Source organism: Thunnus albacares, chromosome 11 (assembly GCF_914725855.1).
Source record: "Thunnus albacares chromosome 11, fThuAlb1.1, whole genome shotgun sequence".
NCBI lineage: Eukaryota > Metazoa > Chordata > Actinopteri > Scombriformes > Scombridae > Thunnus > Thunnus albacares.
Genome location: NC_058116.1, coordinates 24,994,912 through 25,013,911, shown reverse-complemented (window position 1 = coordinate 25,013,911; position 19,000 = coordinate 24,994,912). Strand labels below are relative to the sequence as shown.

The window sequence follows — 19,000 nt, the reverse complement described above, 5'->3', positions numbered from 1 at the left end:
TTTAAGTAATTTGATTGTGCATCTGAAACTCCAATAGACGGTTGCAGACTAATCTCAGGCTTCTTGTATTTCCACCCTGCCGAGACTTAATTAACTTTTATTTACAGATGAAGAAAACATAATGTCTGACAGCTCTGAATGTGAGACAGCAGACCTCTTAACTTTTCCATTCAAATATTAGCTCTCATTGACAAAGACTACTGCACAGTCTCTACATGAGAAAGGTGTTTTTCCTGTTTGTTGCTGAGCGTGCCCTTTGATCTTGATAAGACTTTGCTAAGTGTGCAACCACGTTATCTCAGTACAATTTTTTTCACCTTTATTTATCTTGAGAAAAGTTTCTCAGAACCCACGTGCAATTTTTCAGAAAGTCGTACTTTGTGTTCATAGTTGGACGCTTCTGGAAACTGCTAAATGTACGCAGTCCTCTACTGTGGCCACTTTGCAGCTCTGCAGGAGCAGAGCCCACATCTGTAACTCAGGTGAACTGTTGTTAAAAGCATTCATGCTGAATCTCATCTGCAGCTGTAGGTGTGCATGGCTAAGATAAAAATAACTAGAATGACTCTCGGTTGAGAGGGCCAGGACTGTAAACGACCTCTTTAACAGTTAAAACCTCTACAGCCTCCAAACTTCAGGAAGTGCTAGCTGTTGTATCAGCCAAATAATGAGTAGATGATTTTTAGATGAGTTTGTGGATCCAGCCAGTATTTAGCATAATCATTTACTAATTAATTCTTACAGTCTGTCACAAGCCTCAGTGAGCATATGCAAAGCTTAATGGCCATCAGGAGGAGTTGATAGACAGTGAGTTTATTAAGAGAACTGGATACAATGTGCAAACGTCAACAGTCGACTTGCCTCTGCCCCACTTTGTGCATTGTTTGGTACATTTACAAGGGAAAGTTAATGTTTGAATGAATAGGTGGCATGTTCACCTTTTCCTCAGTACTTCATGTGACAGACGCTCTGGATGAAGATCAGTCCCTGCACACCTATCTGATGATTTGTGTCAGGTACGTCGTGTCCATGACAATATGTGCTCTGCTATTATTATAAAAGAAATCCAGTTGTCATGGCAGCCGTGTTCCTGGTCCGCTGACCCTTTTGAAATTGCAAAAATGACTTTTTTTTGCCTTTTTGTGACCCCATCTCATGTATGTTACATTTATAGTGCTTAAAAAAAAAAACACAAACCCAGAGGCTATAAAGCTATAAAGAATGAAGGTCAGTGTTAAGCCCTGCTCTGGGACTTCAGTGTTTTTCGGTTTATGAGAATGCAAATTATAAAATCATAGTGTTTAAAGTTAATGAGTTACAGGTCGTGAAATAAAACTCATAAAACTCATAAAGCCATAAAAGCTTGCAACAAATCAAAGTAGGACCAGTATTCACAGTTTCTGCACACAAAAACAAGCAAACTGTAGAAAAGGATGCAAATGTTTTTGGGGCCTTTTATGTGTATATTAGTGAGTCGAGCATATAGATCTGTAGGAGTAGACATTATACCTGCAGTGTTATTGGATTTTACTTTGCATTTGTGTTGTGCAAATGAGGTAAGAAGTTGGGGAGGTATTATTATAAACAATGGATAACAGAGAGTGTACGGGCTTATAAAATGTCTCAACTAGAATTAATTTTTATTAGAGCTAGAAAGACTTGTTTTATATGATAAAAAACCCCAACAATTTTTGCTGCAGAAGTGTTACAGTTTTGCACTTAAGACGGTGTATCACTGTCAAACCTGCAGGCGAGTTCAACCACGAGATTGGAGGACGTTCCTAGCTGTGCGCCCTCTGAAATCTTTAATTATTAAACACACACTCCCCTCTGCAGACACCTGTATCACATGTGCCTCAGGCAGCTAGCGCGCCGCCACTGAAAACAGTCATAAAAATGGTAATGACAACGAGGAAGACAGCATGAACAAGTCAAAAGGGCAAGAATGGCTCCTCATTAGTGGGGAAACTAGAGGCGGCTAGACTCTCTGCAACGGTGCACCAAGACGCATCACCACATGCCGCGGAGCTACCTCTCATTTACCTCCTGCCGGCATCTGTGGGAGAGCTCAGAAAATTTGTAGTTGGTTTCTCTCTGGTCCCCCACTCCCTTCTCTTTTCATGCATTTAGGAGATTAGGAGAGCCTAAGCAACACCTTGGGCCATTTTTTCTGAGCCATGGCTCACAGGAGATGCGTAATTGGAGAGAAGACACAGGCCAGTGGGTTTCTTTCTCCTCTCTACTGTTCCCTTACGATCGCCTTCTATCACCCCTCTGCGACCCCCCTCTACACCTCCACGTCTACACACACACACACACACAAAATCACGATTGCATAGGGGTAATGAGATAGAGAAGTATATGAGCTGCGCGAGTGTGAAGGACCTGCGGTGATGTACTGTCTGGCTGATAGACATTTGCCTCTCAGGGTTACACGGTGTTCCGCCTGATGCGACAAATAAGAAAGCAGTCGACTGTGGCGCCTTTTACTTTTGTAAGGCACATTGAAAACGGTGCTGACAATAAAACGAGAAAGTGAGTGTTATTAAAGACATTTTCAACTATGATGAGGAAATGAATTCAGCCTGTCCAGTCCGTCCTTCCTAACGACGAGGCTCGCTTCAAAATACACGAAGTCCATAAACGGCCTCGGCTTTAGAAGAGACTGATGGGTGTGTTCTGCTCTGTGAAGTGGAGAGCTTTCCTTCGCTTTTATGGGGAAAAAAAACAGGCTACACATATGTATCAGCAAATGATGGTTTAACATAAAAAAAGAAAAAATATCTCTAAAATACAACTACTCTATTATCGTCACTCAGAAGAAATGATTTGAATGTCGGTGGATGTAGCGGAGACACAGATCCTGGATCCACACTTGGGAGTCACCAGTGCCCATCAGGAGGTTTTATGTAGAAGGAATAAATACTCCGACTCTGCCTCCCACTCGCAACAAATCTGCAGGGTGCATTAAAACATTCACAAACTATTGTTGTAATGCACAAAATAAATACACACAAAACAAGATTAAATGTCAGACAGTCCTACAAATATAATCTAAAAAAAACAACTCGACTTGAGATAAATGATCCTGGTATATTTCTAACTCTAATTTTTTTTTTCATTTTTGTGTTAAAGTGCTTTGTGAAGACTTCAGAATAACATTTTTTTTGCATCATCTGACATGATTTTCAGACAATTTAGGGTCAGAAACACAATCCACGACTGTGTGCTGCATTTACATAGAGAGCATTGCATCCTTTCTAATATTTCAGATATTTATTCTTTCACTCGAGTCCTGGTAGGATGGAAGAGTAGAGTTATACAACTCAGGGAGTTCAGAGATGCCTAAAATCAACTTTTACACCATCTGTCTTTACAGAAACATGAACGCCGTCATAACTTCAGCCGTCTGTCAATCCTTGAATCCCACTTGATACGCGCCGTAGAGGTCAGCGTATTTGGGGTCAGTTTAGTTGAACTTTGGCTGCACAAGCTGCCGGAAAATCAGCGTAGTGCTCATCGCAGCTGCCAGAGAGAGCACAGCAGACTCTCTCCGTTGGAAATAATGGCTGGCAGCAGTGTTAAACTTGACAATATTGTGCATTAAAATTGAAATAGAAATAGTTCAGGGTCCTTTTTTGAATGAGCGCGTTGTGTCCTGTGCTCTGACTTCACTGAAGACACAGTCTAGAAGTTTGTCACGGACCTCAAAAAAGAATCTTTCAAAGCGCCAGATGCTCCACCAAATAAATGCGACACAGGCAGGTGACGAAATAAAAGGAAAAGCCTGAATGAATGAATGGACCGACGTGATTTTTTGGATCAGCGTGTTAGTCAGTGCTCTCCACCACTATCATCAAAACACCAAATGCCTCCCATTTGCGTCGTGGTTTTAGAGGACACGTGTTAACCAGTAATGAAAGTCGGGGCCTGGATCGCAAGCTTCCCAAAAGCTAATGACAAGTGGCTGTGTAATCAGCACTTAAGCATCGGGGCCGGCCTCTTCTGTTAAAATATTTCCCCTGAGGAGGAGCTCCTGCCTCATGTTTTCTGAGTGGAGCGACCGCTGCCTGGGGAGGGACGTTTTTTTTTTTTTGTAATGTTTCTTAATCCTACAGCTGGGTAATGGGACAGTAACAGCTTGATTCAGTCTCTCTAAAGGCCACTTTGTCAGGCGTAAGACATGTTTCAGATCATCTCCTCACAAGATTCACCACCTGGGGCCGATTAGATGAGGAGAGGAAGTGTGGCCACCAGTGTGATTTTACTGTTATTAGTCATTTTACCCCTCTGGCTTGGTGTCAAGCTTTGGTCCTTTAGTTTACATAAGCTTTAAAAAAAAGTATTTGCTGTATCTCTCAGTATTTTATTCAAACAGCACTAGTTGAGTTTGTTGTGACGCACTCAAATGTTGCTCCCTGAAGTCAATAGGCTGTAAGATGTGCATCACATGCACATTGTGTTTTAGTCAATAGATGTCCTATAACTGAATGTCAGCAGTGAAGGACCCGGCATCGGTTTGGCAAACACATCACCAGCTTTGGCGTGACATTGAATTTCATACTACATTAAACATCTTGTCCTCTGTGACCAAAGAGTCATAAACTTTTTCTCACTTGGTTTTGCTCAGTTTTGAAACGTGTCACGGGCTGACAGGTGAACTGACAGTTTAAATGATGGTGTACCTTTTCTGACTTTCTCTCTTGCGTTTCCTGTCTTCCTGTCTGCAGCCTTAAACGAAAAATGAGGCGAGTAGAATTCTGCTGAAATGTCGCTTCACGTTTCTTGCTTTAGGCACTGCGCCATCACAAGGACACATGGATTGAAAAACCCTCTGAAGGATAGATAGTCTCCTCCACATCTGAACAGGATGTGAATAATACCTTCAGCAAGCAGCCGAGTGATGATAAAACTGTGGCTGTTCAGTCCAAAGAATGGAGTTTACTGGCTAAAATCATGGCAGCATTTGAAACAAACACACAGGGATTGTTTTGTTTTTCTTTTCTCATTGACCTTCACAGCTGAAAAGTTATTCTGCATCTTGTGATGAAGCAAACAAGCACTCTTAAAGTAAATAATACTCATCTTTCGTCTGTTTTCCTGTCCTTGTTTTTCTCTCTCCAGCGTGGGTCTGGATCTGGGGCTTCGTGTCCATCACCATCATCAGCCTGCTGTCTCTGCTGGGTGTTGTTCTCGTGCCCATCCTCAAGCAATCCTGCTTCAAGTTCCTGCTCACCTTCCTGGTGGCCTTGGCAGTGGGCACGCTCAGCGGCGACGCTCTCCTTCACCTGCTGCCTCATGTGAGTACAACACAGATGGCCACGACATGACTTGTGTTCAGCCGAGTTAAAAACCTTTCGCGGTGCAGCTGAGATGGGTCTCCTCTGTGTTACAATATGAAATTGGTTTCTTGGAACTGGAGAATTAAAACAGGATGAAATTTTGTGCTCCAAAATTTCATAAGTTTCAATTATTTCTATGTAGATAATGTTTCAAAGTTGAACAATAATCAACAGTGTTACTAATTCAGGCATAATGCTTCATATACGAAGCATATAAAGCAAATATATGAATGTATGCATACTCTTTATACGCTGTATGTAGAAGGTCTACTGTTTTATCAGTATAATTTGGAAAACTAAACACCACAATGAAAAATGTGTAATAGAAATCATAAAATAAACTAAAAATCTTTTAAAGTCACATTAAAGGTTAAATGTTTTTACTCATGTGAACAGATGTTTAGCTACAAGTGATTTTTATCACAGAACTCTGACAGAATATTAATTGGAAAAGGAGAAAAGTTCCAACTTAGCTGTAATAAACTGAAATTACATTTGGTTTTAACGGTCATCAGTTACGAGTCGACCTGAGCCTACTGAACTCAGCGCACCGTCAATCTAAATCTACTCTGATGAGATGAGAGGCTGTTTGTGCTATTGAACAAAAAGTAACCAAAATTATCACAATCCGCCCAAAACAATTTAACCTGCCTAACTAACTAAATAACCGCCAAGGGAATCTTTCTATATTTCACCTCCACCAGTAAATTTGATTTACACCCAAAGTAGCTTAGAGAGTTTTAATGTTAATGTCAAAGTGCAGCTGTTAGCTGGTTCTGTTGAAGCTGGTAGTTTGGGGTTAGCATGAGCCTCTGATGTCTCTATCCAAGTCCCTCTTAAATATCAAGTTCATCTCAGTCTCTGTGCATTTCAGTGAACATCCTCTGCTCATGCTATTCAGTATTCTTATATAATTATTTTTATCATTCTGATCCCCACCCTTATTTAAAGTTTTATTCCTGTTGTGTTATTCTATCCTGTGTATTGCTATCGCTGCTGTAACAAAGAAATTTCCTCCCTGGGGATTAATAAAGTACCTGCTGACCTACTTACCTATTCTGTCTCCCAACAATAAGAGGCATAAGGGGTTTGATCCAAGTCCTGATAAACTATGTGAGATCCTCAATCACTCACTCCCACCCTTCATTTCTGTTCCTCTTCCTGTTGACAGTCTCAAGGGCAGCACGACCACAGCCAGGTTGGGACGAGCCATGACGGCGATCTGCTAACAGCTTTCGATGGAGTGTGGAAAGGCCTAACAGCGCTGGTCGGCATTTACTTCCTCTTCATCATCGAGCACTGTATCGGCATGTTTAAACACTACAAAGACCAAAGGGTAAGATAAACATAACCTACATATAAACGATGACGTCCTCGTAACAGTTTGTTGTGTCAGCTACGGTTTGGTTCTTGACAATTATAAAGGTCAAAGGATAAAGCATACAGTTGCATTTCTGCTCACAGGGCATGAAGAAGGTGAGCGAGGAGGGCAAGATCGGCAGGAAGTTGTCAGATCACAAGTTGAATCGTCGCTCAGATGCGGAGTGGCTGCACCTGAAGCCACTCAGTGAAGGTAAGAAGAGTTGAGTCGTGCGGTCTTAACGGCGAGTTAACAGCACTTGGTCAACCTCGGCCTCCGTGCGTCTCTGTAACATCTCCTCTTTTCCTCCAGACCCTGACAGCACGGCCATCTCCTGTGACAACGGTCACAACGACACACAGCTCTCAGAGCTTCAGACACGCGACTCTCCCACCAACAAGACCCCGCTGACAACCGCGAACCCCCAACATGACCACTCGTCGCCCACCAAGGAGAACGGACGCAAGGTCAAGCAGCACGGTCACGGGCACGGTCACGGTCATTCTCACGGTGGGAACTGCCACTCAGACCAGGAGATGAAGGACGCTGGTATCGCCAGCATCGCCTGGATGGTCATCATGGGTGATGGCATGCATAACTTCAGTGATGGGCTGGCCATTGGTAAAAATGAAAATCAATATTATTTGGCTGATTACTTTATTTACTGGTCAGCTTTGCATCAACTGGAATGTATATGAATTTTAAAGAATTTACTAAAATTTTGGCATAAGAGGTAGCAGCGTTTTATTTATTTATTGTGCTCAAATTTATAACCAAATCCTTTTTCAAACAGGTATTTAAAAAAAGTAATTAAAATGATTATAAATTGCTCATACAAACAAGTCAAAATAGCATATTTCAATGTTTCACTGACAAGTGTGCCTGCAAAAAAAAAAAAGCAGATGTGAAAAAAACTCAGCAGAGCATCTGAAACATCTCAGAGACCTCGGAGAATATACGTTCAGTTTGGAGGTTATGATTGGTTAATGGTTACTATGGTTACCACATTAGATTCTGTGGGCTCCGCAAACATTATGTTTCAAAAACATTAACCATAAAGTTGTGTTTCTAGGCTTTCCTGACTTTGTGTTGTCCCTACAGGCGCAGCATTCAGTGCAAACCTCACAGGAGGCATCAGTACATCAGTGGCTGTTTTCTGCCATGAATTACCTCATGAACTTGGTAAGTAAGTGCAGTTCATTAAGAAAAAGCATAAAAAACAAAGCAAGTAATTCACTCCTTACGCACCAGTGACTTGCACCACACTTCACTCACTCAACGGGTAGAACAAAGCTGTTCTGTGAAGGGTTTTTCCTTGTAGTTCACATCGAGATAATCTGCGTCTCAATCACCGCCTCATGGAAAGCAGCACTTTCTTATTTGAACTGAAACTTTAAATCCAAGTGAGTCTCATGACCCCTCGGCGCCTCGAAACCTGTTTAAAAACCCACTGCTGTCAATAATCATCCTTCTTCTCTTTACTCCAGAAAAAAATGTACTTTTTCCAGATTAATGGCTTTTGTCTGACAGCAGCGAAATGGCTTGTCAAAGTGTCTGTCAGTGCAGATGATGTACTACGCCTGGCACTCATTGTTCAATACAGTGAGACTCCGAGACAGTACAGCTGCCGGTGCGTTCATTTGCATTCGATCTGTTTTCTCCGAGGAAGACCCCCTCTTTTCGATTCAGCAACGGTGAACGTTTTTTGTTGCGAGTCCTCTCCTCCGCCTGTTTACAGCTAGAGGAAAAAGGTGGCGAGAACGGGGTGAAACAGAGCAACGGGGCCATCCACACCAGATCAGTACTAATGATGTGTCTCGTCGCGGAGCAGTTTTCATGCCTCGTTTGTGTGGTTGATGAATAGAGTAGTGTCAATTACTGCAGAGTGTGAGCCGGTGAATAATAGCCTACATTTGTCTGCCCTTGTGTTGAACAGCAGCATCCTATCCTACTGTTGTTGTTGTTGTTGTTGTGTTGGAGCTTAGAACAGGAAACAGGCTTCTGTTAAAAGCATCTATGTGAGGGAAGGGGGATGGGAGGGAGGCGGTTTAAGTTAACGCTGCAAAAAACTAGCTTTAAAGTTCGTGACGTGATTTAGCCGTTCGGACGTGCCAGAAAATGTGAAGTTTTTTTTGCCTTCGTTCGTGATGTTTCAGCAAAGAGCTTCGATTCTGATGCAACTTTTTTTTTTTTTTTGCTATTTTTACTCACGTTTCCAGATGGTTAACTGCAACACGAGTCCTGCATGTGAAGATTTGTGAGCTCTGTCTCTTTTCTCCCCGTGTAATTTCACATTTCCTGTTGATTCAGCGCCCGCTCTCCAGGAGCACTGCCTTCACCCCTGTAGGGCCGCTTGTCAGACAAACCCAGCAGTTTGACAAGTGCACCTCTCAGCTCCTCCTAAACACAAAAGTAGTCCCCGGCTGGCAGCTGGATGGCAAAGATGATGATTATGAGGGTTCTTTAACCACCCAGAGAGAAGCTAATTGGCAGTGAGGGGTGTGTTAATTGCGGTAGATGAGGTGGTGGCAGGCGTGTCTGAGTGTCTGATGGTTTGGAACCAAGGAGGCATGAAACGCCAGAGTAAGGTGAAGTGGAAAAAAAAGGCCATTGAAGTGTACGCTGACTGTCTCTCTTCCTCCTCTCTTGAAACCCCCCCCCCCCCCCTCCCCTTCTCTTCTTTCTCTGGCTTTGATTGATGGATGAGAGCAGAGTGGTAATATATTCATTGTGGTAATTAGCAAGGAAAAGAGGCCGCTTGTTACACGGTGGAGGAAATGTAGGCCACCCCCTTCTCAGTATTCATCTCTCTCTCCAAATCCAGGGCGTTTCCGCTGAGACTTGGGCCTCTTCCCGCATTTGGCCCAGCAATGATTGAAGAGGGTAGAGAGGCTACGGCATGCATATGTAATCATAAGTGTATCAGAAGGGAGTTAAAGACATATTTCTTAGAGAGAGCAGCTCCTGGTCTGTTTTTTTTTTTTTTTTTACCTACTTGAAGACAGATAGCGGTGGCAGATGTGGAGTCTGCTTTTGAACAAGTTCACCTCATCACGTGAGTCAGAAAAGGGTGAAAAAGTAAAAAAACAAAACAATATGCACACAGAAATTGTGGATTTTGCCAGCTGGGATCTGCCTGTTGGAATAAGATTGGAATTGCTTTAATGATGCTTAAATGAGTGTGTGTCTCTCTCCGGCTGACAGGTGACTTTGCTGTGCTGCTGAAAGCGGGGATGTCAGTGAAGCAGGCCATTGTCTACAATCTGCTGTCCGCCCTCATGGCCTACGTTGGCATGCTGATTGGCACAGCTGTGGGCCAGTACACACACAATGTCACCAACTGGATCTTTGCCATCACAGCTGGCATGTTCCTTTATGTGGCCCTGGTGGATATGGTAAGCTGGCACACTGCACTTGACAGCCCCAGAGTGATAATTGTCCCGCTTCAACATCAGCTTAACTTTCACCGTCTCCTCTCTCACTCTTCTTTCTGCCTTCTCATCTGCAACGCTAATCTCCAGAAGTCTGTTTCTGATCCCAACTGGTTACTTTGTGTCTCTTTCGTAGCTGCCAGAGATGCTTCACGGCGACAGCGAGGACCACAAGCGCTGCCAGCTGGGACACTTTATCCTGCAGAACTTGGGCATGCTGACCGGGTTCGGCATCATGCTGCTCATCGCCATCTTTGAAGACCGCATCGTTTTCGATTTTGGCTTTTAGCTGGAGGAGTAGATGGGGCGCGAGGGGGTGAGGGAGGGTAGAGCTGGATGTATCAATGATGTTCTTCTTGGCCTTAACATGCTTTGTTTGCGATGTAACGGCCCAGTCTTGCATGCAATGTGAGTCTCATTCATGGCCTGTGCCTCCATTCCAAACATGCAGCATTAGCTTATGCATATCTCCTGACTTTGCTAGTGATGTTTACACTTTGCTCCTCCATCAACTCTTCCTCTGCCAAAAGCAGAGAAGCTGAATGAAAGAAGAGCGAGGCTACACTCCAACCAGAAAAACACCTCCTCTGCTCTGTACCGGTAAACTCCATCTGAGAGGAGCTGCTAGATAGTAAGGTGTCGCAGGACGCATTCCTGCAGAGATGCAGCTGTCACGGCCCAGCAGCTCCTCGCCTATCCATCATCACCTGTTGTTAGTGTGTTGTTGTCGTACCCCCCTACTTCCTCGTCTCTTATCCACCCTGTGCTGTGTCCCATCATCCATGCCTAGTACATCTGTGGTGTGTTCCACCCGCCATCCATCATCAACTTTTGATGTCATCATGCTGTGTATCAAACATCTCGTGTCTCTGTGCCATGTCCTGGCCACTGGAGCAACACCACAGCCGCACCGCATACCGTCACAGTGTCCTAAAAGAGACTGAGAGCTCAGTTTAGCAAGCTACTGCATCTGGAATAAACCTTTTTTTTTTTATTTAGCTCACCTGCAAAATGTGTTAACAGCTATTAAGCTGCAGTGTCAAAGTAGAAAAGTGTTCCCCCGACCGTATGTAGGAGATTGTCTAAGTGGCTCAGTGTTATTTTTATTTATTTGTTTTTTTTTGCTGCATTACTTCAGTTATATTTTGATCTTTGGGATTATTAAACCTTTGTAGTTGATAGAGATAGCTAACACAGCTGCCAAAGCCTTGATAAATTAGCATTTAAGACTAATCAGTGTTTTTGTTAAGAATCTAGATGCCACAAGTGACCAATTTTTTTTTTTTAAAAAGGTTTGACAATCTGTAGCCAAATGACACATATCCTTGTTAGGCCTTTCCATTTTATCTTTCTCTACATGAATCAGCAGCTTCAAAATGTGAATTCAGAAAAAACTAGTTATTGTTGTCTTCATCAAGTGTTGTAGTTTACTAGATTTGTTTAGTGTGTCTCTTTGAGTTCCTAAAAGGTGATTTGTCCAGCTGGACCACCCGGCAGTGAACATTTAATTACAATAGGAGAATAAACGGTTGAGTCACACTAATTCAAATTTTCTTATGTACTGTAAATACATGAGATCTTTATGGTGTCAGTAGTTGAGCAGCTAAAAGCAAATTTTTGTTCCTGCTAAATAGTTTTTGGAGATACTTCCATTGAAGAATCAGTTAACTTGTTGATCCTGACAATCGGAGACAGACCAAGCAAAAGGAAGTTCTCTTTTATCACAGCAGAACGATAATCTGTGTCAGCATTCCTTGCACTTGTAATGGATGTTTAACTCAAGTTATCAAACTCGGGTTAAACTGATATATTTTTCCGGGGAATGTACATTATAGTCACTTTGCTGACTGAGCCAACTGTGTGGATTTTCAGTGGCTGGTGCTTGACATGGCCTCTTCCCCCTGCCCCGACATTCCATTGGCTGTTCTGCCGCTCACATGCTAAGCTAGCTAGCCTAGTTTCAGCTGCTAGAGCACACAGGTACGTGTGTGACTTCATTTATCCTGTCACTGTGTGACATCCATTGTCTATGTCTTAACTGGCTGTAAATCATTGTCAGTCACATTGAACTCGTGTAAATGATCTGACTAAATCATGCATGAAGCATGAGTGAAATGGTACAGACATTGTGTTGAGTGTAAAATTGTTTTCATTCTTTGTACTGCAAAGTTAAAATATTGACAACCTTTGTTACTTTTTAAATTAACTGTTTGTGAAGATCATGTTCTTTGGGGCCTAGTGTAACTAGTGTTACAAGACTTTTTTTGTTAGCTAAATGCAAATGAGGCAGGTTTCAAATTATGCAGATGATGTGCAGGAGTAAAACTTATCTGCTGCATCAGTTATCTCTCTTATACATGATTTATTTTAGGAGTCCATCACGTTTGTACTGTCTGTAACGGCAGTGCAAACACTTAAAATCCTTGATTTATTTTCATTCTCTGTCATCATTTGCTGTCTTTAAAATATAACCATACATTTATTCTGTCAATTTCTATTTTGATAACATGTACAAGTTAAATCTAAACTGCATCCAGACTTTGTGACATTTATGACACCTCCCCAGATAACATGTTTCTTCACTGCATCGCAAAAATTGTCGGTAAAATGAAGGTCCATGATTGTTCTCATTTTTTTTGCTTTGTTTTATGTATATTTGTTTAGTAATCTGGATCTAAAATGCAAAATGCAACATCCTTGCTGTTTGCCTGTCTGTGCATTCTCCCCATCATGAAAGGAAAATAAATGCTGAAAAGATCCCTGACTCCTGATTTGTGATGGTTTTCGCAAAATGTTAGAGACAAATGTTTGGCAGCAGAACCACAGCAGCATAACGCATCTATCAGTAACACTCTCTCTGCTCTGCACCACTCGTCTCCTGTTTCCCAGATCAGCAGCTTTAGCAAAGTTGCTTCTTAAACAAATGTGAAGGCTGAGTAAACGATGCATACAAGGTGGAGCTGGGTTACTGTAAGATCTGTCATGGATCTGTAGCTGTACATAACGGAGGCTGTCAGCAGGGTCTGAATGTATTTCTGCAGTCAGCAATCAAGCTGGTATATAGCGAGGTATAACATGGTAAAATAAATGACCAGTAATGTGGCTGCTGTAATGTTGGGCTATCTATCATATATGTTGGGATACTATCATCCGACATACAACTTCAGTCTCTAACCAGACTGTGATGAGAGTATCTTCTCTACATTAAAAACAACTGGCAGTAATTGTAGCTTAATTATTAATATTTGTTCATTGTTTTATTCATGTAGATACAATGTACTGCATAAAAAGCCAAGAGAAACTGTGGCTTTTCATTCTTTTTTTTTAATTGCATGTCAGTGTATGTGTGTGAAAACAAGCAGAAAAACCAGACTAGGAGCTGAGCTGGCAGAGCAGTGCCACCCCTCGCCTGATCCAGTGCTCAGCAGGCACGTTGGAGTTGAGCGTCATGGCGATGACATAGTTGGTGGAGTGGCCGGTGGTGGACAGGGTTCCTCGCCGCTCGCTGGTCTTGTAGACGGGTGATAGGTAACACATCCTCTGGGGGATGTCCTGCCGCTTGACCGGCTTCAACCACATCTGACAGAAAAGGAGGAACGAGGAGACGGAGACGAGTCAAATGACTTAAACATTTAAGCTGCGGCTGCCAGTTTCGCCTTCTCTTACTTGATTAGCCACTTACGCAAATAGTCACAATCATTTAGACAATGTTTTCCATTAAAAACATGTGACTGGTAGAATAATTAAACTGGCAAGTTGAATTTAGTACACCTCTGCTGATGAGTAACAAACAACAGATTACATGACGAATGCTTGACGATGGGTGTGATTGTTTTAAAAGGGAAAGACCAGATTAAGAGCTTAGTTCAAATGTATAACAGTGGAAACTAACCTGGATCTCGATTTGTTATTCAAACATTAACTTACAAATTGGAACTTTGGGGACATAAACTTATAAAACAATAGCATTAACAATGAGTAGTCCCTTTGGGCTATTAAGAAGTCGTGGTTATGCAAAAGGGATAAACTGGGCCACTCAAAAAAACATCTCTTGAAAAAAAACAAAAACAGTTTGTTGAGTTGCAGCCAGAAAAGTACTCATCTCGTTCCATAACGGGCGCCTCTGTGAAGATTTGCATTTCAAAGCCAGCCACAGCAGCCTCTGTTGTTTTTTTTTTCTCCCACAAATAATAAACACATTTTTAATTAAGTTCCGCTCTTGTCAAAAACTGATTCTGTTAATAACTTGCCCTGAAATGTCTGAATATTAAAAAAGCCCGTCTTGCATTATTCATCATCACTGAATGCATTGTGAAGAGGAGAGAACAGAGGGGGGGGGGAAACTTGATCAGTCCTAGCTACTGCTGCTGGCACTCTCATCACTGCCACTCTACTTTCATATACCATATCAAGCGCTGTTAATTAATAAAAGAATAAGGGAGCAAAGGAGCCACACGTCCTATGGGCATAATGTTAAAAAAGTGCTGAAACTGCTGCTCTGTATTGAGTCCAGAGAACAAGGAGCTGTGAACATCCTCCTGGGTAGAGCTACAGCTACAGTATTTTGGTTGTCGTTCCCCTTTTCCCTCTGAGACTCGGAGATATTGGTCTCTGATTTTTTAAAAACAACAGCCGCCTCACAGGAGTTTACAAGCCGAATAAGGATAGAAACTGCCCCATTTTCATAATCTGATACGTGAAAAGATATTATCTTCACTCTGTTTTGACACCCGTAGAGATTCACAAGAGCAGAATCAATAAACCTCCCTTCAGACTTTATGTAAGAATATGTTATGCAACAACATTTTTTTCCCTGGTTGCTTGCAGTGTTTTTCATAAACTACCAAGTGCTCTTACTCTACAGCTTAACAGTTACCCCCACTGAAGTGTCAAACCCGAACAATCTAAGTGTAAACCAACATATTTTTCTCTACGTATTTCTAGTCTCAGTTAAAAAATAGACCGTGTTGAAAACTGCAGTTAAAAATGAACTGAATTGCCAAGGCAACGACCAAAAGACAAATATGGTGGAATCCAGAGCGATGCGTCAGCTGTAGTCACTTTTGTTCCTCTCACACTTTATCACGATTGGGGAAAAAAAAAAAATCTCTTGTGAGCACAACAGTCTAACCACACTCTCCACCTCTCTGCGGCCTCCTCGCTTCTTACTCTACCTGCGTTCAGCGTATCTGTCCAACAGAAGCAGCCGTCTGTCCCCTGCAGCTCCTGGAGAGCTGAGAGGACAGCGGCCGGACAAACTGCCTTCACCAGGTGACAAAATACTTTACAGTTTACACGTCAGCTCCGAGGGAAAGAAGAAAGAAATCGTCGGTGTTTGTATTTAATGATGCATTGATACGGTTAATAAGTTGAAAACACATATACAGCGGGATATTTGTGTGATTTAAACAGCTGCCTGCTCAGATTACGCTTCACTAAATGAGAGAGAAACAGACTCAGAGCGTAAAAGAACGCGGGGGGTCTCTGTGAAACTGTCTCAGATTCAGTGTGGATTGATACGTTTAATAAAATGGAAGCGTATCTGTTTTTGTGAGAAAACACTTTCTGTGTGAATTGGCCACGGCCTCTCTCTCTCTCTCTCTGTCTCTCTCCAGTTCACCAGATCTCCCTCACAAGTCAACGGGTGCTGGAGACGGGAGACTGTCATCTCCTCACACAGACAGCTGCTCTGATGACCTCCCCCTGTCCTGTGTACGAGCATGAATGCCCCCTGCTGTTGATTGGCCGGAGTAATATTGTGTGGCTCGCTCTGAGCCACTGTGTTTACATGCCTATTTACAAAGCCAGTGCTGTGTATGAACACCAGATTTTGTTTCAGCACACACAGAACAGACAGCAGGCGGACCGTGAAGAGATGTTCGCTGAATTTGACAAAAAGTATATTGGATTAGGATTGCTGACTTTACCTTTAAGTTGATATGTTAAACTTCTTAGCAAATAGTTGCTTATTTGTTAATGTTGATGTTGCTCCATCAAGAATTTATGGAGCAACATTATTATTCATTTGGAGTCTTGTTTCTGTCCACCTACCGAATGTATATCCAATATTCACTCTCCCTTCGCTCTGTTTTTGCTCTCTATCAACTCCTGATGGAAATATCTGGCTCTTTAGCTAAAAAATGCTCCACTATGTTCACCAGCTGGTCGCTAGTTGTGTGTGTTTGCTGTTTGGTGCCGAGCAGGGGAGCTGCAGAGTCTTACACATTCTCATTTGATACATTATTATTATAAAAAATATAGATTATAGCCGCTTTAAGTAAGTCTGTTTTTGTTTAGTCAAAGTGGAGAAACAACAGGCCTTTCTCATAGAAAACATGTGACAGTAGGAAAAACGTGCAAATGATTAAAATTAATGATGGCTGAATTCAAATTAGAGGCGTCAGATTCAAGGTCCTGGTACTGGTGCATGCTGGCTCACTGGAACACTGTCATGGTTCAATGAGACTCTGGGACACCTGAGTGCAATGGAGCCATCATTAATGTGATGTGCTGCTCCTATTATATAACAGGTCTACTGTGAAAAAGGCTCATCGACCAATCAGATGGGATCAAGGCTGTTGACGTCATCTTCCTGCATGGCTTGTGAATGTAGGAAACGTGGATGAGATTGATGCACGTTTCTGCAACTTACAGAAACACTATGTGAATGAATGAAGTAAAACAAAAGGGAGATATTAAATGTATTATTCTAATCTATATCAACAGTGTGTGTACAGTATCTGTATGCTTTGTGTGCTCCTCACCACAGGCATGGTGTCATGCAGCACTTTGGGGTAAGACTCTGCAAGAAGTTTGGTCTTTCTGTCCCAGCGGGCGCCATCAAGGAACAGACCCCGAATGTACACACCTGAGTGTCAAACACAAACACACACACACATAATTCAGGGGTAACAAAAGAGGTGAGAAATGTTACTATTTGTATTAAAATCATCCGCTACATTAGAGAAACGCTGTGACTACAACGCACGCAGACTGTTTACCGTTCCAGCGACCATAAAAAGTTCAGGAATCAAGCCGAACTGACCTCTGCGCTAACGTCTTTTCTCTTTTCATAAAGAATGTGAGCTCTTTTAATGGGGTGGAAAAAGGGATGAGATTTAGAGATAACTGACTGTTGGCATTCTGTCAGTATCACACACCCAAATGCACAAACACACTGTCAAATCTGCAGCTTGGCAGTATAGGCTGCGTTAGCGTGATGGGGCCCCAGCTGGGGGCTGATTGAGGGTGAAGCTTTATGTGAGAGAGAGCTGGAGGCACAGCAAGGGGCTGACGCAGGCCTGCATGTAGGCGTGAGGCAGGGAGGCTTTTCTTTTCCGTACTTTCCCACTTTACACTTTGCCTCTTATATTCAGTCAGCCTAATGTCAGTTTTCATCTGTTTGTTTCTTTTCCTCCACCCACTGCTTATGTTACTCTTATTTCAGTTCCTGCTTTGAAACCTCAATCCTCCTCTCCCTCACTTTTCATCCATGTGTCTGTTTTTTTTAAATCTTTTTCTGACTCATTCCTCTTTCAAGTACGCTCTATCCTCCGTCTGTAACTTCGTTAATCTGGAGGACGGTTTGCTGAATAAAGCTATTCTAATCTTTTTAACAACATCCTGTTTTTGCTATCAAGTGACCATCCTCCCTTCTACGCTAAAACAACCCTACCTGACCCCTGTCTCCTCCTCCTCCTCCTCCTCTCACTCATTAGTACCCTACCGTCTTCTGGAGGCCGTTTGTATTGTTTTTCATCCAGGACCTCGAAGTCGAAGCCGAGCAGGTCAATAGGGACGGTGTGTTTCCTGGCATAGTTCTGCTGACTGCCTGTGAGGAAGGCCTGGGTGAAGAAGAATCCTGATACCCAGAATACAGCAGGTGTACCCTGATCATACCAATCCTGAAAACACAGAAGGACAGGGAAGACATTTATAACCAAAAACCAGTCAGATCACAGTGACCTGTGAGCTTTTGTTAGGTTCAGGTTACATTTTTTGTCACATTTTTGCATTTATACAGAAGTACCCATTAAAAAAAACATTATGCCGAAACAAACCTACAAAACCACAACTACAGTACAATACTGTATGATTAAACAGTGTTTAGTGACTATGTGCAGTACGTTGAAATCATCTCAGACAGAGACAATATGGCCGGGCTGAGAGCAGCACAGAATTGTTCATATCTCATTTAAATGAAAAATTGCAATGTCAAACGGCAATTCCTCACTTGATCCCAAAACATTCTCGAGCCATAATAAATCCCACTTAACATATCTGCTATGCTCTTTTTGAAAGACAGCAAATCTTGCAAACAATGAAACTTTTTTTTTTTGGACTATAGCTGAGCAGCCTTGGACCTCAGCAAGCAAACAACAAGACAATTACAGAGATTTATTTATGCAAAGTCATGGTTGCTGTCATAAATGAAATACTTCTGTCCAGGAGGACTTGACTGCTGGTCAATGCCACTGTATACATTATGAATTTAAGTTCAGCAGTTGCTCACAACCAGCAGAAACCTGCAGAAATTAGAGGAGCAGGAGTCCATTTTTTACTGTAGCAGTACGCCTCTGGTTGTTGGTTATGTTGGTCGATCAGTCCACTACTCTGGTCCAGACTGAAATATCTTAATAACTATTGAATGAATTACCATGAAACTTTGCACAGACATCAATGAATGAATCATTCTGATTTCTGATGATTTCCTGACTTTTCCTGTAGTGCCACCATGAGGTTGACATTTATGGTTTTGAGTGAAAACTACAGACCTTTTTCACAGAAGACATTTTGACGTGTCACAGTGCGAAAAGCACAAGTGAAATGAATAAACTTAACGACAAATGCGTTTCTTTTTATGTCAG

General features: G+C 42.3%; 2 protein-coding genes across 7 annotated transcripts in view; one reads left to right on the top strand and one right to left on the bottom strand.

The window, feature by feature from the left end:
• Positions 1-12,891, top strand: part of slc39a10 (solute carrier family 39 member 10) — a 35,874-nt gene extending 22,983 nt beyond the window's left edge. For all 6 annotated transcript variants that reach the window (XM_044366565.1, XM_044366566.1, XM_044366567.1 and 3 more), the window contains 7 exons: positions 5,125-5,300; positions 6,514-6,678; positions 6,807-6,915; positions 7,015-7,323; positions 7,804-7,884; positions 9,907-10,097; positions 10,270-12,891. In XM_044366565.1, the coding sequence (XP_044222500.1) occupies positions 5,125-5,300; positions 6,514-6,678; positions 6,807-6,915; positions 7,015-7,323; positions 7,804-7,884; positions 9,907-10,097; positions 10,270-10,422 (1,184 nt within the window). In that variant the 3' untranslated portion in view covers positions 10,423-12,891. The remainder of the gene's footprint in view (positions 1-5,124; positions 5,301-6,513; positions 6,679-6,806; positions 6,916-7,014; positions 7,324-7,803; positions 7,885-9,906; positions 10,098-10,269) is intronic.
• Positions 12,892-13,441: 550 nt separating this feature from the next.
• The window catches only part of dnah7 (dynein, axonemal, heavy chain 7), an 84,646-nt gene continuing 79,087 nt past the window's right edge, over positions 13,442-19,000 (bottom strand). Inside the window, exons 64-66 of the mRNA XM_044366564.1 lie at positions 17,860-18,037; positions 16,898-17,001; positions 13,442-13,712 (exon numbers count right to left, since the gene is read on the bottom strand). Of these exons, the coding sequence (XP_044222499.1) occupies positions 13,506-13,712; positions 16,898-17,001; positions 17,860-18,037 (489 nt within the window). The 3' untranslated portion in view covers positions 13,442-13,505. The remainder of the gene's footprint in view (positions 13,713-16,897; positions 17,002-17,859; positions 18,038-19,000) is intronic.